At 37.6% G+C, this 24422-nt stretch overlaps 1 protein-coding gene across 2 annotated transcripts in view; it reads right to left on the bottom strand.

Moving 5' to 3' along the window:
• Positions 1-24422, bottom strand: part of ERC2 (ELKS/RAB6-interacting/CAST family member 2) — a 951034-nt gene that overhangs the window by 476058 nt on the left and 450554 nt on the right. For both annotated transcript variants that reach the window (XM_019536909.1, XM_019536910.1), the window contains exon 8: positions 4028-4165. In XM_019536909.1, the coding sequence (XP_019392454.1) occupies positions 4028-4165 (138 nt within the window). The remainder of the gene's footprint in view (positions 1-4027; positions 4166-24422) is intronic.

The raw sequence follows: 24422 nt of genomic DNA, 5'->3' as shown, positions 1-24422 counted from the left end.
GCTAGATTGACTGTCCTGTGATCCACCCCTCTTCTGAACCTGAGGCACGGTCCTTACCTGAATGCCCTCCCTAGGGTCAACTTCCTCCAGCTAACAGACCCTTATATGTTTATTTGTATCTACATCTGTAATTATATCTCTCTTAAAGAGCTATATATATATATATATATATATATATGTTGATAACTCAAGAAATTGTATATAGTTAAGAAACTTTGGGCTTGGGCTAACTCTATAAAGGAAAGAGGGATCCATTCAAAATTCTGGCATCCCTCTCACAGCACCCCCCTCCTGCCTACCCGTCCCATCCCATTTGAGACTAGGGCACATCTTTGGGTGTACCTGGGTTACAAAAATGTTACCCTTTATGTAAAGCAGACAGCAAACCATTCTGCAACAAGTTTTCAGAAATACTCCAGCTCTAAGCTTTGTTCAGTTCGTTGTTAAATTGTCCCAGTTTAATCATATACAATAAATGAACCATATTTATGCTGCATAGATGGGGCATAAAAGGACTCCCTGTAATTTACCTAGTAGATATTAAATGCTGACCACTACACACTGGGACTGTATCTTGCAGAATCGTGAGAATTTATAGGCACTATAGAATCTTTATAGAATCATTTATAGAATCTTTAGCACTGTATAACAGTTCATCAGGGATTAACCTTCTGCTTGGGAAATAAAACCTATTCTCTATGTGTGTAATTCTTATACTTTTAATTTATGGGATGAACATGTTTTAGTTATAAAGGTTTTCAAGGGAACCCCTTATTTGGTACAAATAATTTTCCTAAATGAACAAAATTACAAGTCACTTTTGGGAAGTGACAAATCCACTTTTTGGGGGATTATCTTAATATTGAAACATTACCTACTGTTTTTAGGGGTTAGAGAGCACAGATTTGAGCTATAGAAGGGATTATGATCACATTTCCTACTATAGCCTTAGACAGTTCTGAGATATATGCTTCAGGAACAGTAACATTCCTGCCAATAATACATTCTTCATGGACATAGTAAAATCACCAGCAATGATACAGAAAAAGCAGAAATGTTTAATAAGCACTTATTGCTTTTAAAGAAGCTAGATAATATAGTGATACTGCATAATGATGATAATTTCACTGGCAATGAATTATAATCTATTAAAATTAAATTATAAATTCAAATAAATGCAACTATATTGACATCATACTTTTAAAATCCTATGAAATGTTTGACTCAGTATGTACAATGATCAATGAAAATAGTGCTGAGCTAAATTCATATGGCACATATTAAATTAAAAACTAGTTAAATGAAATACTCAAAAGACATCAATGTGGATTTTACTGGCTGGGTCCTATGGAAAACCTATTTGTAGCAAAACTTAAATAACATTTTTATCAATGTTCAGAAAAAATATTCAAATCTTAGTTGACAAAGTTGTAAAGGTCAAAAAGATTAATGGCATGGCAATTTGACATGAGAAAAAGTCACTTCTAGAATAGTCTGGAAAGTTGAACCCAGTAATACATGAGTTTTGATATATACAGATATCATCTTTATTGACTTAAATTGACTTTTCAAGTTGGTGAACTCCAACCCTGTAGTTTGAATTAGAGAAATCCATCAGAATCATCCTAACTTGTACAATGTTACAGCACCAGTAATGTGTATATCTCATGTCTGGAGTTAAATGCCTGTTGTTTGACAGCCTTTAGTACTGGATGGTATGCCAGATATAGGAAGGAAATAACACTACAGAATCAGAGCAAGGAGATAAGATTATCATGAAAATTGTGCAAGAAACAGGACAACTGGACCTGGAGTATTGTACACAATAAAGAGGATTGCCCTAGGATGAAAAGAGTACTCAGGTCTATATAAAGTTTGTTAGCCATTTTTTGCCACAACTTCACATGGCCAGTTCATGTTCAGTTTCAGTAACATTTCAGAGTCACTTCTTTCCAAGATGTAGAGCCCTCACCCTGAAAATTTGGCCTAAATAAATACATACAGTTATTTCCAAAATTACTTAAATGACTAACTTCCACCTGGGATATTTGTCTAGTCATGTTTGAATACCCAAGTAAGGGCTTATCTGCATTTGTAGGTGCCTAAATACCTTTAAAATTCTGGCCTATACAGATATCTATAGGGAAAAAGAATGTTCCTGTACAGGTCTAAAGGTGTATATAAAACAGTGTCTCTGAAAGTGACTCTGTGTCCAAGTGTCCTGTTTCTTGCACAATTCTCATGATAAACTTATCCCTTTGCTCTGATCCTGAAACATTTTTTTCCTTCCACCATCCAGTACAAAATGCTCTCAAACAACAGACATTTAACTCTAAACATGAGACATAAACATTAATGGTGCTATAACACTGCACAGGTTAGGATGATTCTGATGGATTTCTCCAATTCAAACGACAGGGTTGGAGTCCACCAATTTGCAAAGACAACAAAAATAAGTCAAGAAAGCTGAAGAGCAAAGGACAAAGCCATTATTCAAAGTTTTTAAAGAAAGTCCGGCATGATGGATTTTAGACCTTTGTATTATGCTTGTTAGGGTATATCTTCAGTTGGTGTAAATCAGCATAATATCATTGATCAGGAACACGAAATACCATATTTACTTGATTCCAAGACAAGGTTTTTCTATTTACTTGATTCCAAGACAAGGGTTTTCCTTCAATTAACATGGGGGGAAGCCCCTCATCTTGAAATCAATTACAAAATGACAAGGGGAAGGCTGCTGCTGTGGCTCTGGCTCCAGTTCCAAGCCTGGGTGAGGGCCAGAGTCAAACCTGCTGCCTGTGTCCCACTACTCCTCCCCTATAGCCTTGGACTCCTGCCTTCCTGTCTTCTCCCTTGCTCCCCCTACCCCATCTCCCTTCTGCTCTTTCCTCCTTACCTTTGGTTCAGCACTGCCAGGCTCCTTCCCTGCTGGGGCACAGAGGATGGCCCCAGCCAGGAGCTATAACAGCAGTGCAGAGTCAGCACCATGGCTACAGGGTGGGGCTAAGGCCTTGCTTTGTGCCCCAGGCTGCAGCAGGGATGGAGCCCGCTGGTGCCAGAGCAAAGGTAAAGAGGGAGAGGGAGGGAGCAGGATGAAGCTTGAAGGGAGATATGGGGGATGGCAGGGCAGGGACCCTAGGTTGCAGGTGTTGGGGGCAGAAGTGGCTTAGAGGGAGGTAGAAAGGAAAGCGGGGGCAGGGGCCTGAAGCAAGGTTGTCTCTGGACAAGAGAGAGAACTTCATCTTTAATCATCTTTTGTCAGTTAGTTCATAAATGCAAAACTTGGGAACAGTTTATAAGAAAGAGTAAATATGCTAGCGTGTGTAGAGTAAAAAACCAAGGTTAGCAGGGGAAGCTGCTGCCCCTGAGTACATACAAAGTTTTACCTGTGTAAATACGTTAAACCTTCTGAGAAAACTGTCTAGATAGACTAAGTACAGTATAATCAAAAGAAACAATAAAGGGAATGTGAATAGAAACAAAAAATCATGCCACTGTGTTTGATTTGTAATGCTGTTTTACTATATTTTGTATATTTAACATGGGAAATACCATTAGAAGATCAAATACTACAAAATAATAAATATTTTATATACTTGTGTTCTCCCTGCATAATTATAAGGTAAATACTACTAAAATATAAATACTGCAAAAGATTACACTTGTGCTTAAACTTTAAATACACAGGTCATCCCATTGAGCTCAAATATGTGAGCTGTCCCAAAAACCTGTGTTTTAGAAGTTAACTCAAAATGGAATCCTGATGCCGCTAAAGTCAATGGAAATTTTTCTACCAATTTTATTGGGTCAGGTCCTTTATCTTGTGTGTTCCAATATTAGCAAGTTAGTGGCATAAACCTCCAAGTTAACTCCAATTATTTTACATGCCAATTCTGTAACCTTACACAAACTTTCTTCTCTGCATTTGGTACTAGATAAGTTTAAGGAACCATCTTTTCTAGACGCACTTCACCCATGTCACTGAGGTGCACCATACAACATTGAGTTACAAGCTAAATATTACCTTCTCTGACAGAGCTTCTTCTAATGTTGCTAGCGCCGTGTCTGTGTTACTGGAATCTGTCTGCAATGATTTCACTCTGTCTTTTAGATTGGTTAGTTGTTTGTCTTTATCCCTAAGTTGTTCCTGTAGATTTTCAATCTGAAAATAAAAACAGATCACAGTAGTCATCAATATTGTCTTATCATTCAAGTAGGGGAGTGGGCCATAAGCCCTTTTAAATTATCTGAATGTGCATGTTTATGATGTATCTCTCAGTTTAAACACTTAATTTAATATTAATAGTTGTATTAAAAATGCTGCATTATTCCAATAAAGTGGAGATGCAGATCTTCCATTTCAGCTCCATCATCATTCTTCAATGTCCAATCCATGTAAAGCTGATGTATTTAGCTCTATCCTTCTTAGGAAATACTGGGAAGATTGAGAATGTAGGGTCTGTTTGAATACAACAGGAAAGGGGGAAAAGAAGAGGCAAAGTGTCTCCAGGATTGACGAGAGGGAAGGTGACTTAAACTTATCTATCCAACACTTCCCTCAATGACATGCAATCTTGACATCATTTTCCATTTATTCTATCTAGATGAGGTTCATATATTGGATGGTACCCACTAATAGCTATAGTGTTTGTCCCAGTGGGTGCTCCAACATGCTATAAAAGCCTTGTCTCTGTGTACCCGTATTCAATGTGGTATTCACACAGTGTTGACTGAAGAGACATTTGCACAGGAGACTGAGTGGAGAGAGCACCAATTGGCCAAGGGAGCCACATCTGTGTACCTATATATATTTCCAATCATGCTTTCTGTGACTGTGATTTATTATGTACCCCATAGAAGAATTTACAACTACTTGTGAGGTGTGGTTTATCTAAAATGTGTCACTGTTTAAACTGGGCGGTCCAGTGTCCCACCCTTAACCGCCAGTTTGCTAGCATGAAAGTATTCTTATTGATAGGTAAAACTTTTTGCATAATATTTAAAGCAAATATATAGTAACAACATATGAAAGACCAACTATGAGGAAAACTTATTTGTGTAATGTATCAGAATATCTCCATTTCCGTATAGGCATTGTGAAACACACTCAGTTCTCAGTGCCTACGAAGCTCCCATTGTTGTCAAAGGGAGTCATGCCCACAGAAATATGGCAGGAACTGAGTATGAAATCATGTGCCAAATCTTCTGTGCGCTTAATAAATCCTATGCCATAAAATATTTTTGTAGGTAACTGATTTAAAAGTAACTGCATGTAAAGCTCTTTATATTATCAACAGCAGCCTCTTAATAAGAAGAGCCTGTGACATGGATCAAGTTGAACAAGTCTGAAACATCACATTTGGCAAATAAACGATGTACTGGCAGCAAACCAACCACTTTTATCCATTATCTATAGCCTGAGAACAAACAAGTTAAATTGCAGATTATGACTCTTGAACATTACTGGCAGCATGGGTATTCTCCTGGGGATTATGTTACTTTATCATTTATAGCATTATTTTATTTCTCTCACTTTATTTCATGTACTTCTTATCTTAAAAAGAAAAAAAAGCCCGCTACCCCACCAACTCTGTATAAGCAATTTATTCATTTTCAAAATTTTAAAATATCAAGGAGGCAAAGTAATACAACTTTCAGACATGTGCATTTAAAACATGTCTGTTCCAAAGAACTGTTGTAAAGGAATCACTTACAAATAGCAATTAATTAAGGGAGAGAATTGAAAAAACCCAGAGAAGATAAATTTTATGAACAGGTAAAATGATGCAGAACATGCAAACATGCACTAAAATAAAAAATGTACCAGTAGGCATGAATCCTAAATCATAACGGGTTATATCATAATAACTGGAATATGCATGAACCTGTATAGAAGCTTGCAATGTTCTGACTCTTGAATTCATAGTCTAGGAGAATATGTGTCACATTATTCACTTAAATATTTCTTTGCATGTCTCATGCAGACCTTCCCTCGTTATGACAATTAATTCTAATTCTCTTATCAAATCCTCTCTGGGAGTTAGAATCAGGAATTCTAGGTTATAACCCCAGCTCTAAAAATGACTCTGAGACCTTAAGAAGGCCACTTTACCTAATCTGCTTCAGTACAGCTGCTATATAAAACTGGTATAAAAAAGAGTAAAAGCTTATCTTTGTGAATTTTTTCAAATGACAGGAAACCTTCAGAAAAGTATGCCTTTAGATAATGTGATTATAGCGACACACAAAATAGTCAGAAAAATGTTACCCCAGAACAAGACAAGTTCCATACACTGATCTCGGAACTGAATTTCATCTGTAACATGGAGGTCAGATAATTTAAGAAATAAATTATCACCTATGGTGATATTATGACATTATAAAAGACAAAGGAGAACATACCAATGGTTCATCACCTATAAAATATACATACAGCCATACATGCAAAAGCAGCAGCTTTACTTTTCTGGCTGTTGTCCAGGTCAGACCACCATATAACAATTAAAATAAGAAATGTGACATACTTATGTCAAAACTAGATTAATGAAGACACCTCCATTTGTGCAACTGATCCTATAATAGCAGAACCCTTTGTTATGTTTCTTCATTGTTATCATTTTATGTCTGCATGCATTAATCCCAAAAATACACATGCAGAAGGTAGATATCAATGTATTTATGGCAAAGTTCACTAGCTAATTAAGATTTAGCTTAGTGGCCATTATTAGCACCTGGCCATTGTTCAGCCAAGTAGCAGCCACCAGATAGCATTGGCTGTTAGTATTGATTACAGGGAACTTAATAAAGAAGCTGTCCAGGACCTTTATCCTCTTCTTCTCCTAGATGAAGTACAGAGCTATTTGGCTGGTAGAAAGTTAAACATGCAGCAGTGTTAATGGTTAAACAACTACATCTTTATGTTCATACAACTTTATGCATACAGATACTGTCACTTAAGCCTACATGCCACAGAAAAAATCCCCCCGCCACCTCAAGTGTATCTCTTTGATCTACCCTTTCTTAAATATAAACAAATAGTTTAGGTACTTCATTCACTTTCACACTAAAGTGTCTCCAAGATTTTTACCACTTAACCTTTCCAGGCAGTTTTATAAAACACTTTTTTTTCCCTTAATACATTATAGATTTGACTGGCCAAGCAACTGCCACAGATTTCCTGTCACCAAGTTACTACTGAATGTACATAAAGCCTAGAGTTTGTGGATCATTTCATGGCTATTTAAAGTCTTTATAACTAGAGTCCTATAAACTGTTGAAAAGAACTGCATAATTCTAAATAAATAGATATCCTTAGTGTTATAATGCTTTATTACGGTCTTCTAGTGGTCCCAATAGACTACTTATACAGAACAAAAAAGATAGCTCTTTTCTAGCCTTTTATAGATGGCGTAAAATCCTATAACATTAAGGCTCAGCAGCAGTAAAGCAAATAAAACTGAACATGGGAGCCTGTCAATCAGAGAAATGTGTTATAACATTTTGTAAAACAACTTCTGAGATGCTTAAGCAAACATTGGTTTAAAGTAATGTATTAATCACATTACCTGTGCCCTCCCATTTTTAATAGGGAGCAATTTTTTTAACCTCCCATATGACATTTATTCAGGACCTGGAAATCTGGCAAAAACATTGAATATGATCAAAACTGCAAACACAATGATCCAGTGAGGCCTTAACCAAGGAACTGCTCCTCTCACATAATTGCAAATCAACCTCAGAGATGGTCAGCTTGTTCCACATTAATCACTAAGGTCTAGCACACAGATTAATGCAGCTGCTCCTACATCATCTCTCATTAATTTAACGTTAATCTGGAAAATGTGCATTAAATATGGTATTCAAAATCAATTCAGGTGGAAGGTACCAAATAGACCAGTGTTCCAGTTCTTATACGAAAAATATTACCTGTCATGTAGAGCACATTTCAGTCCTCCTTCAGCAAAATTCCTACTTGTTCCAGTCAGCTTTCCTACTTAAAAACCACAGGGTTAAAATCTCAGTTCAGGAAATCTTCTCTATTCATGACAGCACTTAAGCATATGCTTAAAGTTAAGCAAATATTTCATGGTTGTTCTTAATCAGGACCTGACTGCTTACTTTGACAAACTTCAGCAGCTGCACAGAGTAGACCACATCCTGTTTCTGCTGAAATCATCAGAGATTTTGCCATTCATATTACATAATTGTGCCATACTTCACACATGGAAAACAATCTTTATCTAAAACACCTCAAAGACTTCAATGGAAGCAGAATTAGGCCATTACTACTGTAACAGCTGAATGGGATTTAGAGATTTTATTATGAACCTGAAACCAGGTCACCTCATTGTGTAACTCTACCTAGTTCAAAAGTTTATCAGAAGAAATTTGGTCCAAGGCAAAAAACAATTTAAGTTATCATAACAAATTTTGGTATTGGGACAAACCTTGATATTAAAAAAAAAATCTGAAAGTATATATTTTAAGGGGGGGGAAACAATCAGTCTATGGAAGATATTACTGAGTTATCATTACCAAGAACAGATTGTAATAATTAAATCTAAATGGAAATAGTGGGAGGTGGGGGGTGCTGACTTGTTTTCAGAGAGATATATATATACATATATACACTAGTATGACTGGGGGTGGTAACCAGGGTGCCAATGCCAGGTTCTGACTTAAGGGTGTGCCACTTCCCTTGGTAGTCCAGTTGTGAACTATATCCCATGCCTCACCATCGTCTAGGTGCAGAACTGCCCAGTTACACCTCTGCAGAAATATGTTCCATTCTGAAGGATGGCTAGGTCAATATGTCAAACAGTACTGTTCCAATATTCTACCATAGCTCAAACTTCTACCTCCCAAGATACAAAAAATTATTGCTCTGGGAAAGAGACCCTGACTTGCATTGGTTTTATGGAAGGAGCATTTTGTGCGCTCCACATATTTTCATCATTAGCAATAGAACTGATGAGAAAATTCCAATTTTGATGTGCAGATATATAAATATGCCTGATAAAAATAGGGAAAATTTTGCCCTGATTGACCCTTAGTGTCTTGAAATGTCAGGGTTAAAACTGAAGTCTCTACAAGCTTCCTTGCTTTTGAGTATTACTGGATCACTAACCTCCCCAAGGAAACCGAAAGGAATCTGTATGTAGAAAAGGTGCTGGAAAGATATTATGTAGGACAGCTCACTGCTATAAACGATCTCCAGTAATATTTTTGCTCATGTGTACATTTTATATAGATACAGAAATAGGATATGTGTGTTAATGAGTTAATAACTTTTTATTTTATGGCATGTGTATTAGTCACATCCAAGATTACATTAACTGGTACTCATAGGACTGCACATCATGTTTCTTTACTTTCAAACAAGTATTAATGATTCTAACAACTACCTCATGACACCCTGTGGAACACTTAAGTTATTGCACATTTCAGCTTCATCAAGCTACGTTCTCAAACAGAGAGGGAAAAAGCAGAAGAGTGTTTCCAAAAACACAATCAATATTCAAAGTTGGGATCTGTTCTTTTATTATCCACAGCCTGACCTACCCATTCTAGGCACCTTAAATTAAAGCACTTACTTCCTATGCACATTGCTCATCTGAATTCCAAAATATTTACACGATTACCTTCCTCTTAAAACTAATTTTAAAATACAATTAAAGCCTTAACCAAGAATACATGTTCTAAAGTACTACCGCATTTCACAAAATTCGCCCTTCAGAGGTAAAGAGAATAGGCAGCAAATTAAAAACATTCCTATTGAAACACAACTGTTTTAAAATAAATCATTCAATGTATGGCCCACAGGTAAAGTAAGCAGCACAAGGAATGGTTAGATTATTCCTTCTACTTACACTGGATTAAATGGGTGTATATGAAAGAAGATTCAGGTCCAAGGACAGACCCTTTCTTTCAGAGGATGGACAATACTGGCTGAATAATGATCTGTCAGTGTGTACAAGACGCTATGGTTACCTAACCCTGAACAGAACTCTCCGTAAGATTAGAGAAGGCAATGGGGTTTAGTATTCTTTAAAATGAAACACTTACAACATAATAAAGTCTTTAATTCTTCTCAGGCTTTTAAGACTGAGAATGCTATGGTTATCTCACATTTTTAGAGAGAGAAGGATATGGGTGTTACACACAGAAAAAAACAGAGGAAAATTATTTCATTATTTAAACTTCTCATGCTATGACTGATTTTTGTGAACAGTCAAAAGCTTTCTAAACCTTGATTTATAACAAGTATTCTTAAATACTTTTTCATAGGTATAGCAAGGACTTTTTTAAAATCAGAAGTTAGCATTCAGCCGAGTTGAGGTGGTGATTTTATTTCTGACTTGTACAAAGTTGGCATGGTAGGATGTGCATTACCATCAAGATTGGACAGCATATAGCCTCCACCTACCTTAGCTGTAGTGATATCATTCCATTAGCTCTATAAAAATAAATGCATCTACTCCCAATATTTAAATACATATGTGCATTTTACTAATTTTAAAAGAGCAGTATTCCCATTAGAAAAAGCATTATATGCTTTCAGCTAAAAGTCTTTTCTATTGGCCATCCTGTCAGTAAACTGCAAGTGCTAATCTTGTCACTTTTTCTGGGGACTGTCTCAGGAATGCTTCTTAAACACTCAAGGGATTAAATCAAATCTCACCTGCAGACAGGCTTTTTAATTCTACAGAAATCTAAGAGTCGCAAAGAAAATTACTTTCATTATCTAAATTAAAGCCAAGATATTGTATGTTGGAATCTGCAACGAAATAATAAATCAAAGAAAACATTTTTCTTTAAAATAATTTGCCCTTTAAAAATATGTATGAAGGTGTTATACAAGAGAGAATTTTTCATAGATTTTCCCCAAGGCCTTCTTTTAAAACTTCTAAATCTTTGCTGAAGTAATTAATATAGCCTAATATATTTTCCACTTGGATTTGGATCTGTTGGGCTTTAAAAGACTGAAACAACAAATATTGGGTAATACAGATTCTTGGAGTTTGTTTGACTCTTCTTAGTTTCTCTAGATCCAATTCAGTTTCTGAAATTTCTATCACATTATGCCAGGAATCATGCATGTTCCAGTAAAGTAAATTTTAAAAAATGTAAGATTAGTTTAATTTAAGTTTAATAGCAAAACCCAAAAACAAACAGAACTTGTGGTCATGAAATCTTTTCATTATTTAGTAAAAACTGAAGAAACCAAATTCCAAGCAGCATGTTGCAAATTTTATAACATTCTAATGAAAACAGTGAACGTTGAACAGAGCTTGAGAAAGATTTAAGGAAAACAATATTTGCACAATAGAAAAGATATTCCTAGAAGCAAGCAGAATTTCAGGGTCCCCTCCTCCCATCGTCGATATGCTCTGTTCTACAAGGCGTGTTTTTGTTGTTTTGAATGTTAATACTGAGAATTTTAAACCTCAACATTCATTCTCCAGCCTTTACTCCTTCCCACAGAAACACTTGTACATATAGAAGAATAGAAAAATCAACTACTATGCTGAAAAGTGAGCAGTAAAAGTAGTCCAAATGCAAATACCCAACATGGCTATTTACACACAATTTATTTTTTATTGGTTAGTATGACTCATGGTAAATGTTCTGTTTCATACAGTAAATGGTCCATTGCAGACACATCTCAACCTATTGCCAAATCTGATACCAGCAAAAAAATAGCTTTGAGTAGTCTAGCACAATGGAGGCATTTAAAGCTACAGAGCTGTACTAACATCTATGCATTCTACAGCTTAAAAAAATACTGTAATAATGTTCTTAATTAGCATTTTCATTTAGAATTAAAGATTTCTCTCAAAAAAATTGGGGGTTAAGGTTTTTTTCTCTTCACCAAAACATATTGAAATAATATTGCTACCTGTAAGGGAAATGGGCTAGTTTTTGGAAAGCACCATTTGATTTATAGCCAAAAGTGTTTCTCAGAATGAGGCAGTCATTGAGTATAAAATCAGTCAGAAAATATTTTAAATATTGTATTAATATATTTTATGGTAACTATTTTACATCCTGATCTAGCAATAAGAAAAATCAGTTCACCTCCACAACCCTCCCTTAGTTTTCATGTCATAAATGTTACATTTTTATTCCATTTGATTAGGGGTTTCATTAACAACATGTTTTCATCATGCACATCTTCTTTTGTTTGACATTTCATACTTGTCTAAAACACAGAAACATACAGACACATTTCTAATGCAAATTTATATATATTTAAAATAGTCAAAATATATACATAAAACAATTCAGTAACAACATTAAAATTAATTAGAAAAATATAGTCAAATACAGGATATTTCTTAGAAAACTGAAAGATGCTATTTACAAAGTAATATTTAAAAAGTATGTTTTTCTGCTTGCAATTACATGTGAGAATTCATCTTTTACTATTCTTATGTCTTTATCTAGGTACTAAGAAAATGGTCTTTACATTTTTTCAAAGTGTGCTAGGACTTTCTTGAATTTTGTATGAATTTTAATAATGACTATAGTTTTTGATCCATTCATTTATGGAGGGAAGATTTTTGTCCTTCTCATGCCAGCACTTTGCTAATAAGCAAGAACATTTTCTATACATTTATGAGATTATTTTTAACGACATGGTGTCTCCGGCAAAGCTATCATAGGGCCCAAAGGGATGCTTTACCTTTAGAGTTCCTCCAGTCCTTTCCATTGAAGACCCCTCCAGAATGTCAGTGTTTTAAGGCTCTCCAGGATTATGTAGAAGTATCAATTCTACCATGTCAATAGAAGTATGAATTACTAAAAGCAAATCAGTTAAATTCAGAGAGTTCACTGCAATCCATTTCATCCTATAGTCCAATTTGTCTCCTTCTAACGAACATTTATATAAGGAAAATCTGACAGAACCTGATACAGTTGTCAGGCAACTATTAGGTGAGATTATGGAAGAGGTCGAGTAGACAGGGACATGGACCTCTCAGCTGAGGAGATCCTAAGGATCTGAAGGGAGCTAAAGATCAAAACCAATGGAAGCAAGAGACATTCACAGAGCAGATGTGCCCTCTGAATGGTTTTGTTGTCCCTAACTTCCTTAGACACCACAGTTTTCTCTCATGTAGTTTTAGTATTGCAAAACATGCTGTGCCAAGTATTAACCCTCATGTTAACCTGAGGACAAGAGAAAACAAAAAGGCAAGAAAGGACAAGAAACAAAGAAATGCCCACACTTATTCTCTTGCTTCTTTTTATGGTACTAATACGTTTAAATATCAGAAAAAGCACAATATTGCTACCAAGAAAACATAATGTATTTACATTAAAAATTCTTTTCTCAGACATCTCAATTATGTATAAAAAGATAGGACGACTCAAAAAGGTGATCAAAAAATTCTGACTATTTTTGGGGGGTAATTTTTGACTTCTTTAACTATTTTCTTTAAGAGACTTAGTAATTTGGAAAAATGACAGTTTTGAAATCATTACGTTATAGCCCACTTTTAGCCGATTCATCTTTTATCTTCATCCACCCTTCCCCTCATCTTATTCTTTGCCACCGTTATTGGTTGCACCTTGTCTTTAATTAAGCTCTAAATTCTCAGGGTATAGAAAATGTGAACCTTTGAGTTTGTGCCAGTCCCTAAGCAACATGTGGCCCCATTAGTGAGAGACAGCTATCAGCATGTAAAGTTCAAAGGAAAAAGGTAATGTGATGTTTATGACTGACCCTATCTTATAAGGTTGAATAAGCAAAGAAAAGATGAAAGCAGTGACTCAGTATTGTTCTTTTACACATACAAATGCTATATAGTCTGCTTAAGTACAAGACTGATATAAGATTAGGACTCAGCATAAAGCTTAGAACAAAGTAATAGCCAAGGGGACAGATTTTGCTTTGGTTACATACATAGCAACCCACTGTCTTAAATGAGTTGTATTTTCTCTCTTCAGGAATATGAAAAAGTTGTATTAGTTGCTATGTACAAAAGAAAGAATTATAAGAAAAGGAATTTTCACTAAATACATCATTCTGTATATGTAAAGTGTGACACCCTTAAGGACAAGAAGATTGAGCCAGAGAGAACTTTTCCTTTTAAGTGATCACTGGGCAGAATTTCATTTTCAAGTACATTAAACAGCCATTTAGCAAAGATGCATAACCTGTCTCCTATTTGTTTAAGCACTCAGTATTTTCTAAGTTCTAACTATGGCTGCTCTCTCCATATTCACTTCTAGCAAAAGAAATCTATTTCTGCATTTCAAACTAACATACCACAAAGCTTAGTTTAAGGGTCTTTAAACATTGGTGCTTTCAGCTCAATCTCCTACACAATTAATCTTCATTTGTTTAGTGTCCGTTGTTGAAAAAATACTGTGTAGCCCCTTCTGTATATGACTTACATGTTAACCTTTTATTGAATTTAATTATAGATCACCCACGTGTACATGTTCCTGTACCGGCATAAGAATAATGCAGACTATTATGCTGTCCCAAATAGCTTGCTTTTTGGAATGTTTTACAATGTAGAACAATACAGTAATGAACAAACACTGTCACTAGCTGCCACTGAAAGTTTATTAGAACAAATGAAACTTGGTATAGAGGGAATGATTTTTTTTTCTAGGAAATAGTTTATTGGACAAGAAATTCCATTCTAGTCTTACAAAGCAATTCACAAATTCAACCCAAATTCACCCCATAGCTTCAGCTAAAATTATTTTTGCTACTGTTGCTCACAAATATTTATCCAATAGTTTAGTGGTTCAGGAACTCACCCAGCAGGAACTCATCTAGGATGATAGACCCAAGTTCAATGTCCAACTTGATTTGAACCTCAATCTCCCACTTTCCAAGGGAATGTTCTAATCATGCAGCTAGAGGGTATTCTGGGACATTGTACTCACTAGGCATGTCTCCATGAGATGCTAACTGCGCAGTAGCTTAATAATATTGTGTAGTAGTGCATAACAGCATGAACAGTGCTAATACACTACTGCACAGTATTATTAGACTACCATGCAGTAGCGTCACTAAAAAGGCATGTGCTGGTACTACTGCACAGTAATGTCAGTTACTGCACAGTAATTTAGTACTTGATGATACAAGTACTCAATTTAATGCAAGTACTCAATTTAATACTCATTAATTCAACTACTGTGAATTAATGAACACGTAGACGTGCCTACTCTCTCCTCTTGATATTGTTCTGTTGTGAATAAAAAAACAATTGCTGAAGAAGAGACTAGAACCTACATACCTAGAACCTCCTTACCACTGTAACCACCAGTATGACAGTCACTTTTACTCTTTGCTTCAATGAGTATTTATTTTATACAAAGTGGATTGGTTAAAAGGAGTGACTAGGAGTATCCCGGAAAACTGTATACCTATTGATTAGATTTTGAATCACATACTTCCTTTGAGTCAAGCAGATAGTGGATTTGTACTCAAGACTCTGACCTTTCAGATGAATGTCCTCACCATAAGGCTTTATATTTTCATTGTGGTAACACAAAGAAAGGCAACTATATCAGTTCAACTCCCCCAATTATTTTTTTCAATTTCTTGGTTTGGTTGCCAAACTGAAAATCACCTAATATTTGCACACAGCTACCTTAATATACATTCCTCCCTGTCTAGTCAAATATGCTAGTACACCACTTTAAACTAGTTCTGGAAAATACAAAGATGAAAGTGCATAAATGAGACAAAGCAATCAAGTGAAGAGCAAAAGCATGGAGGAGTGTCATACAAGGTGAGAGCAGAGATACAGATAGATTGAAAGTGCAGGGGTGCTCAATTTACAGTCCATGGGCCAAACAGTGCCCACAGAGCCTTGGAATCCAGCCCACAGTGCTCCCAAGAGGCAGAAAATTTGGTGGCAGGAAGCAGTGGCACTACTGCCATCCCTGCACATGGCCAAAACCATAAATCTAGCAGGGCAGGTAGGAAATGAGCCACAACCCTCCCCCAACATGGCCAGATTGGGGTTAGGCCACACTCCCATCCCTCTGCAAAGCCAGATTAGGGACAGGCTGTGTCCCCTTCTCATCACAGAGCTAGATCATGCCCCATCCCCTGGGGCAGCTGGTTCAGGCCGAGCTCATGCCCCCTTTACCACACCCCCCCACATGGCTGGGCATGCACCCTTCCCTCTGCCTGACCAGGTTGGGGCTGAGCCAAACCCCTCCCATCACAGGGCTGGACTGGAGCCAAACCAAGCTGCCTCCCACTGCAGGGATGGATTAGGACTGAGCCAAGCCCCTTCCTGCCATGGGGCTCGATCAGGACCAGGCTGACCCACTCTACACAACCAGATGGCACCTGCCGTGGGTCCACCAGCTGGATCCAGCTCGTGTAGGGATCAGGCACTGCCCATCTGGCCTGTTGGCCAAAAAGCACCACTGGACTACAAGACACGTACACACTCTGAAAGGACCAAAAGCTGAATTCTATATACAGAAGAAGTAGGGCAACAGTAGACACAAGAAGGGGAAGATCTAGTCAGTATTTTGGGGGAAAATAGTAATCAGTGCAACAATGTTTTCAATTGACTGGGAAAGAAAGGGGTCAGAGAAAAAAGCCCCAAACTAACAATTGTAGAAGCAAAGACAGGAAATGATCAGAGTATAGATTACTGTCTTATCAGCAGAGATATACCGCATAGGGACATTTTTGTAGCTAGTATAAGATGAAAGAGGAACTGGTTGTATGCAGAGAGGGAAAGAATCAAAGAAGATACATAAATTGCAAAACTGGGTGATGGACAAGATAAAACAGCTGCCGGCAGGAACAGTTACAGAATAGAGAGGAGAATTTAGGATGAAAAGCCGAGATTAGTATTGACACCCTAAGCCTGTAATGGCTGCAAGTACTTAAAGGAAACATCAGACAAGTGGATGCTGAAAGGTAGAGGTGCAGGTTTCCCAGGATAACTGAAAGAAGTCAGTAAAGTAGGCAGAACACCATGAGAGAGAAGTTTCATAAGAGGAGAGAAGGAAAGGTTATGGAAAAGTGGGGAATAAGAAGTATCACCAGTGCCACATATGTGTGACAAGATCAAAGAAAATATGAACAGTTGGAATTGGTCCAGAAAAGAACACATCTACATATAATTATTTTGAGCCAAATTTCCTAGAGAAACTCTTCAAACACCAGATGTAAAAGAAACATTGCAGTTGTTCTTCTTTGTTGGGAGAAATTTATATTCAACTCTCCTTGAAAACACTCACAGCTCTGAGCTATAAACTGAAGAAGTAAAACGTAAAATAAACCCTAAAAAGAATTATTATCCAATGGACTATATTTGAATGCTTATATATTTAATCGTCTCTGAGGAATTCTCCTTCCTCACTATTACCAGTGAAACAAATCCACACTAAAACAAACAAAATCAGAAACATCATCATCCATACTATACAAGTATGTCCTAAAGTTAGCCAATGTATGAATAACTATCTACAATCGATGGACATGAAAACAACAGCAGCGGTAAAAGTAATATCCAGACAATCAATAAACCCATCAGTGGACTACGGATCTCTCTCATACATCATCCACTAGGTACATCCATTCAATGCCTTGTTTAAGATCTGTTGAAGCCTAGGTGGCAACTGACCACAAGAGAAAGAGCAAGAGAACTCCATTATTTGTAAATGTTATGGTTCCATGGGTTTAAAAAGTCATCATCAGCCACCTAAAGTTAAGCAATGCCCATGTGTATTTGTTCTGAACTTAAAGTTTTGGAAATCCCTCAAAGAGATGTGGAGGTCAGTTTCCCAAGCAGGCATTGGAAATCCCATCCTTCCACACCAGATTGCAGTTGTTGCTGAATATGCATAAACCCCACATTTCTAAATCTAATGATAACAATAAGGGCATTTTGAAAGACTTTATTTGGTTCAGATGTATGTTACAAGCAAAACAGTTTGCCACCAGATTTCAGACACCTTTAAAAAGCTGACAATTCAGAATTAATTTTGTTTTCTAAACTCAAATGACCTATCCCATCATCCATCCCAAATACTATATTCTTATTTTAGAGAAGGATGTATAAAAAATTAATACAGAGAAATATATATTTTAGGAAAAATAAACCTGCCTTTACTACCTCAATAAGTTCATTATTAGCTGAATTAAACCACAATGGTAATGGTAGAGTGATGTAGCTGTGCTTTTTCAGAATTATGTGAATGGCAAATAATTTTGGGGTGATATCTTTTATTGAACCAACTGTATAGTTGGAATAAAGTTAGACAAGCTTTTGAACACATTCTACATTCTTCTTCTTAGACCTGAAGATGAACTCTTGCCTTTTGCATAAAACCATTATAAAATTTAACTTTCTAACAAATAGTTTACTAATCAGAAATAAAAATAAAGCATACCTCTTGCAAAATTTTTGGGGGAGGGAGGATGGGTATCATAATCTTCAAAATTATTTCCGACTTTACTGGCACAACTAAGTAAAGAGAAATTACTGTTGCCTTCTGATATCAAGCCTGAACCTGCTCTCAATCAATTTGTGAACACCACAAAAGCCTACCAAAATTATAGAACTCCAACCATCTCTGAAATAGAACTAATAATTCTGTTTATGTTTTTATTAGTAAACTTTGATAGACTTTTTCTAACCAGCTAATTCCCAAATGACTCCATTTTTACAGATAACAAAGAATGAATATTTACCTATTTAGGATTTTGAAGCAGTCACAGGGCATTCAGAAAGAAGAGTTTGGCTGCTGAGTTCCCACAGAACAACTAGGATAGAGGAGAAGAAAGCCAGAAGGAGGCTAGCTCTGGAGCTGCCTTGGGAAGGGAGCTCCTCTTTTACAGGGCCATAAAAGCTGGTCGGGGGCATATCGAGCCAAAAGAAGGAAAGTCTGTCCAAAGGAAAAGAGCTCCTGAATTTAAAGCCTAGCTTCTGTTGCCAGACTCCAATTGAGAAAGAGCTGGAATCTAATCCTAAATTTAACTTCTCCTAGGAAACTAGCCAAAAAAAGCCTGACATGATAATATCCACTCACATATCTGGAAATTCTTATTCTGTCTCTCACTCTCTTTTGAGTACCAATAAATTTTGTTAACAAAGCAGCTTGACTCTTGGAATCTTCTAAGCAAGAATCTCAAACCTATCTGATAATAGTTGGAAATTTATTACCAAATTTATGAATTGCAGTAGCACTAAAATTGTAATAGGTATGTTCCAAATAAAGACAAATCCAAAGTGTTTACAACCCAATTTATATTACGTTACTTGGATATATGAAGATCCACATGCAAAGATCTTTGGCTTTGTTCAAACTCCTCTGGTTTACGTGTTCGAATAATATGTTTTGGGTGTGTACAGATATGGGATGTAATATGGGATGTTTCACTGTGTTAGTTGGTACCAAGTAGAGGACACTAGCTTAAGCAAACAATGTTCAAACAGATTTTGCACAGCATGCTTTATGGTATTTGGCATTCAAGCCACAGAAGCATCTGGCCTTGAATATGCACTAATATAAACCCATATGTTGCAAACAGGCTACTGTACTATGTATGTGAAATTTTACATAAATCACTTATGATGGACAGGTCAAATCCTTTTTGCCTTTATTACTTGTCCATTTTACAGGGTACCTATTTGAGGTGTATTACAAAGGAGCTCAGGAAGAAATGATAACCATGGTGAAGAATTTTGCTCCCAAAAAGAGATAAAGGTGCAGATAAGGTTTATATAGAAATACCAGGAAGAAATGGAAAAGGAAAGGATGGAAGATAATGACAGGAGCCTATTAGGCATTTGAGCGGATGGCTGCAGAGGGTCTTGGAGATGGTTCACTAATCCTATTCCATAAGGGAGCGAGCAAGAGCCAATTTAGCAGCTCTGTTATGTACCATTTTCCACAATATGTTAGATCACATGAACATGCCAGCACTAACATCTGAAGTGTATATAAACAGTGTACAGTACATACAAGTAAGCATAACTTGCAAAAGTAAAGACAAATCTATTCTAAATGCAGACTGTGTTTTGTGTTTCTAAAGTGACATAACTAAGCACACTATTGATAGTACATCAGTTTAAACAGACTGGTATTTAAATGCAAGTTTCAAATTTTTCCATGTGGTAATTGGATGTGTTTAGGAATGGATACAAACTGGAAAATATTGGTTTTTTCTACTTCCCCACCAAACAAATCCATAACCAACAGTAGGGCTGGATTTCCTCCTAGGGCTCTTCTGAACTTTAGGTAGGTACCTCACATATAAGTAGGATACTGTACCACTCCATGCAGTGCCCGGGGCAGGGAGCAATCACTTGAGCAGGGCACAGGGCTGGGACCTGACCCTGACTGGGAGAATTCCAAGCCCCAGTCTGCGATCACAGTGCAGAGGCTGGGGAGCTTGTTCCCCATCTAGCTCCATGATTGTGGAGCTGGGAGCGTGTTCTCTGCCAGGCTCTGTACTCATGGAGCTGGGTAGGGAACAAGCTCCATAGCCTGTTCCCCGCCCAGCTCCATAATCACGGAGCTGGGTAGGGAACAGGATCCCCAGTCTCCACCAGCAGGAAGCTCCCTGTGGCAGCTCCATAGTCATGGAGCTGGGAGATTCTTATCTCCTAGGCTGAGCTCGGCGTTCATAGGGCTCAGGCGGGGGGGGACCTTTATCTCCCAGCACCAACTCTGTGACCATGGGGCTGGCGGTGCAGCTAACATTTACATAAAGTGTAATAATAGTAAAATATAACCATGTTAGTCTTGTCCTGTAAGCAACTTGAAAATTCTATTTTGTATCCTTCTGCTTGACATAAGTGAATGAACCCTGCATAGCCTTTATGTATCCTTATCTCCCAGCCTGGGTTCCACAGTTGCAGGACTCAGGTTAGGAGATGAGGATCTCCCAGCACCAGTCCCATGACTGTAGAACTGGTGCTGGGAGATAAGGGTCTTCCACCTTGAGTGCCACAACTGCAGAGCTCAGGCTGGGAGATAAGGATCTCTCAGTTCCCCACTCCCCCATCATGATGGCGGAGCAGGGCTGGTAGATAAGAATCATCCAGGTCCCATTCCCTGATCATGAGCTCGCAGCATGGAGCTTACAGCTCCCTCCTGCTGGGGCAGGAGGACATGGTCCCCACCCAGGCTCTGGTGGTAGAGCCCACCCCAACAGCAAGCAGTTCCCAGGGGCAGTTTCCTGCCCTCTGGTGTCTAGCTAACTGGGAGCAGGTTTGCTCCCAGTCAAGCATCTACATGAGTGCTACTGCATCATTACTAATTATGAGTAAATTCGCTACTTTGCAGGCAGCAAATTTACTTGCGATTATCAAGATTTACTGCATAGTAAGCATGTGCACAGGTAGATGCACATGCTTACTGCACAGTAAATTATGTTACTTCACAGTAAAGTGTCTTGTGCAGACACGCCCACTATGTTACAAACCGATTTAAGTCAGATAACATAACATTATAGTACAATTGTAGCAAACTCCTAATGTATGCTTACTACCACATACTGGGCACTTCTACACAAGACATTTACTGTCCAGTTGACTAATTAACTGCATAGCAAATGTCTCAGAATCTACATGTGTACCCCTATTAAACCTCACAAAACTAATGAACTCTGCAGCAGGGTAGGACTTGTAAATGTAAGCCCTAGATGCTGAACTAGTTGGCTGGGGCACATGGGTGCTACAGTGCAGGGGCTGACTGCTGGCTAGCCCCACACTGAAGACCCCTCATACCCCACCACAGCATACTGAGCCCAGTCAGAGCAGCCCCAGGCTGGCAGGCTGACCCACAAGGCTCAATGTGCTGCTCAATGGTGCTACAGTGCTCAATGTGCTGCCACCTGGCACATGAGTTTTTGTGCAGTAAATGACTCTGCCATAAGATAGTTCTGTCAGGGACAGTACTATCTTAGGGCAAAGTTAATTAATTTCCTGTCCCATAATACTGGCCCATGTGTAGGTGGTGATGCTTTAATGCAAAGCTAATTAGTCAACTCCTCAGTAAAGCACACATGCAGACACACTCAGTATGACTAACTGAGTTAGAAATCTTTGGCTTAACATTACATTTTGTCTGTAATTATATATTGTCTTGTATAAGTGGGTATAGGTAGGTTTGTAGCACAACTTAACTTAACATTGCTCATATATTGCATACGGCTTAATTATGTTTTAAAAAGAATAAATAATTACCTTGAAAAATAGGTAGCCTCACGTTCTATAATTCTTATGCATGAATATAGAGAACCTTCAATATTTGCTCAGTATTTACAGTATCTCAGCTAAATCTAGAGGTTATAATGCAAAGAACATAGACTTTTCACACTTGAAAGAAAAACACTGAGAACCAAGTTCCTTCAAGTTTGTGTTATCTGAAATCCTGAATTACATACATGACCTGACAGTCTGAAAGTGTCTTTAGTAACTTCTGAAGGCCTTTTAATTCTAGACTTGTTCTACAATATTCTGAATAAAATCCCAGTATTTCCAACAGGAGTTATGCACATAAAAGAAATAAAAAATACTGAGAATGTAGTCATGTTGAGAATGTAGTCATGTTTATTGATCCAACTAGGGTTTTTTAGGGGTGGGTGGGAAAAGCATTTTTCAACAGAGTTGAAAATTTTTCAGAGTCCTGAACTTGACCAGGATTTCACCAGGGAATTGGCTGAGGCCACACAATCCCGGTGAATGGTTGTCATGGGAGACTTTAACTACCCAGATATCTCACGAGAGGAGAGCTCAGCCAAATCTGAGTGGTAACAAAGCTTTCTCTTATGTGTGGATGACCTCTATTTGACACAGGAAGTCTATGGGCAGACAAGAGGTAAAGAACTGCTCAACCTTGTACTGGCAACCGCGGATGACCTAATTGGCAACCAAACAATCGAAGGGAAGCTGGGTAACAGTGATCATGAACTGATCACCTTCACCATCTGCCATAAAGCTGGCAAGTCAGTCAGTTGTACAGAAGTCCTCGACTTCAGGAAAGCTGACTTTGACAAACTAAGGACGCTTGTCAGAAAGGCCCTAAAAGGCCACAACCCAATGGAGAGGGGAGTTCAGGACACGTGGACTCCTCAAGGGAGCAATCCTGGATGCGCAAGCAAAGTCCATCTTGTCTCAGAGGAAAGGCAACAGAAGGGCACAGCAGGGAACTGGCAGACCTCCTGCTTCTTAAAAGGAAGACCTATAAAAGATGGAGGACTGGAACTGCCACCAAGGAAGAATACTCTGCTTTAGTCTGGACTTGCAGAGAGCAAACCACGAAAGCCAAGGCTGCGATGGAATTCCAGCTAGCTACAAATATCAAGGAAAATAAAAAGTCCTTTTTTAGATATGTGGGGAGCTGGAGGAAAAGCAAGGGCAACATTGGACCCCTGCTAAACCAGATGGGGCAACTGACAACTGTCACCCAGGAAAAAGCAAACTTGGTCAATATAGTCAGGTTTATATCACATTGAAATTATGAGTTGAAGTGTTCCACATATTCATCAGAGGCCTATGATTCTTGTTGCTATGAGATGTAATTTAATATTTGCAATACAGCAGTATAAAAGACAATGCACATATTAAATTGCACCATTAGTTACTTCAGGCCAGACACCGACTTTCTATGTATAAACTATCAAAGAACCACTAAATTTAAACTGAAATGTTAAACACAGCAACTTGGATGTCTTTAATTGACATCTGTTGAACACTTTGAACCGCCCAATAGCTGCAAAGGTAACATGGCAATGCTCTAACACAATTAATATCTGACTGTGAAGTACAAAAAATCTCAAAAAGTTCTGTGGTAAGGACAGACATTATTCATGAGAAGGGACATCCATATTTTGCCTCTCTCTACAATCTTTAATAAGGTAAATACAGAGAAAAACAAAATATGGATGTCTCTTCGCACTAAAAATAACCTGAACACAAAATTAAATATGGATGATTCTACATATTGGAAACACCTTTCTCTTTCTTTGTCTATGTAACTGATTCTTATTCTAACTGATGGTGTTACCAAATAAGCACATTAAAACAACGTTATAGTGCAGTCTCAAAAATTTTCTTTTTTTTCAACAAACTGCTTACAGGCATACCTCGTTTTATTGCGCTTCGCTTTATTGCGCTTCGCAGATATTGCGTTTTTTACAAATTGAAGGTTTGTGCTCATTTACCATTCCGAAAATCCTACGGCCCTTAAGAATTATGCTGAATCTACTCTGCCTGGGCTCTAATAATGGAACAAAGAAGCCTGGATGACAGCACATCTGTTTACAACATGGTTTACTGAATATTTTAAGCCCACTGTTGAGACCTACTGCTCAGAAAAAAAGGTTCCTTTCAAAATATTACTGCTTATTAACAGTCACCCAAGAGCTCTGATGGAGATGTACAACGAGATTAATGTTGTTTTCATGCCTGCTA

The sequence above is a fragment of the Crocodylus porosus genome, unplaced genomic scaffold, assembly GCF_001723895.1.
Source record: "Crocodylus porosus isolate Cpor-Errol unplaced genomic scaffold, CroPor_comp1, whole genome shotgun sequence".
Classification (NCBI taxonomy): Eukaryota; Metazoa; Chordata; order Crocodylia; family Crocodylidae; genus Crocodylus; species Crocodylus porosus.
This window is presented reverse-complemented; position numbering and strand designations above follow the sequence as displayed.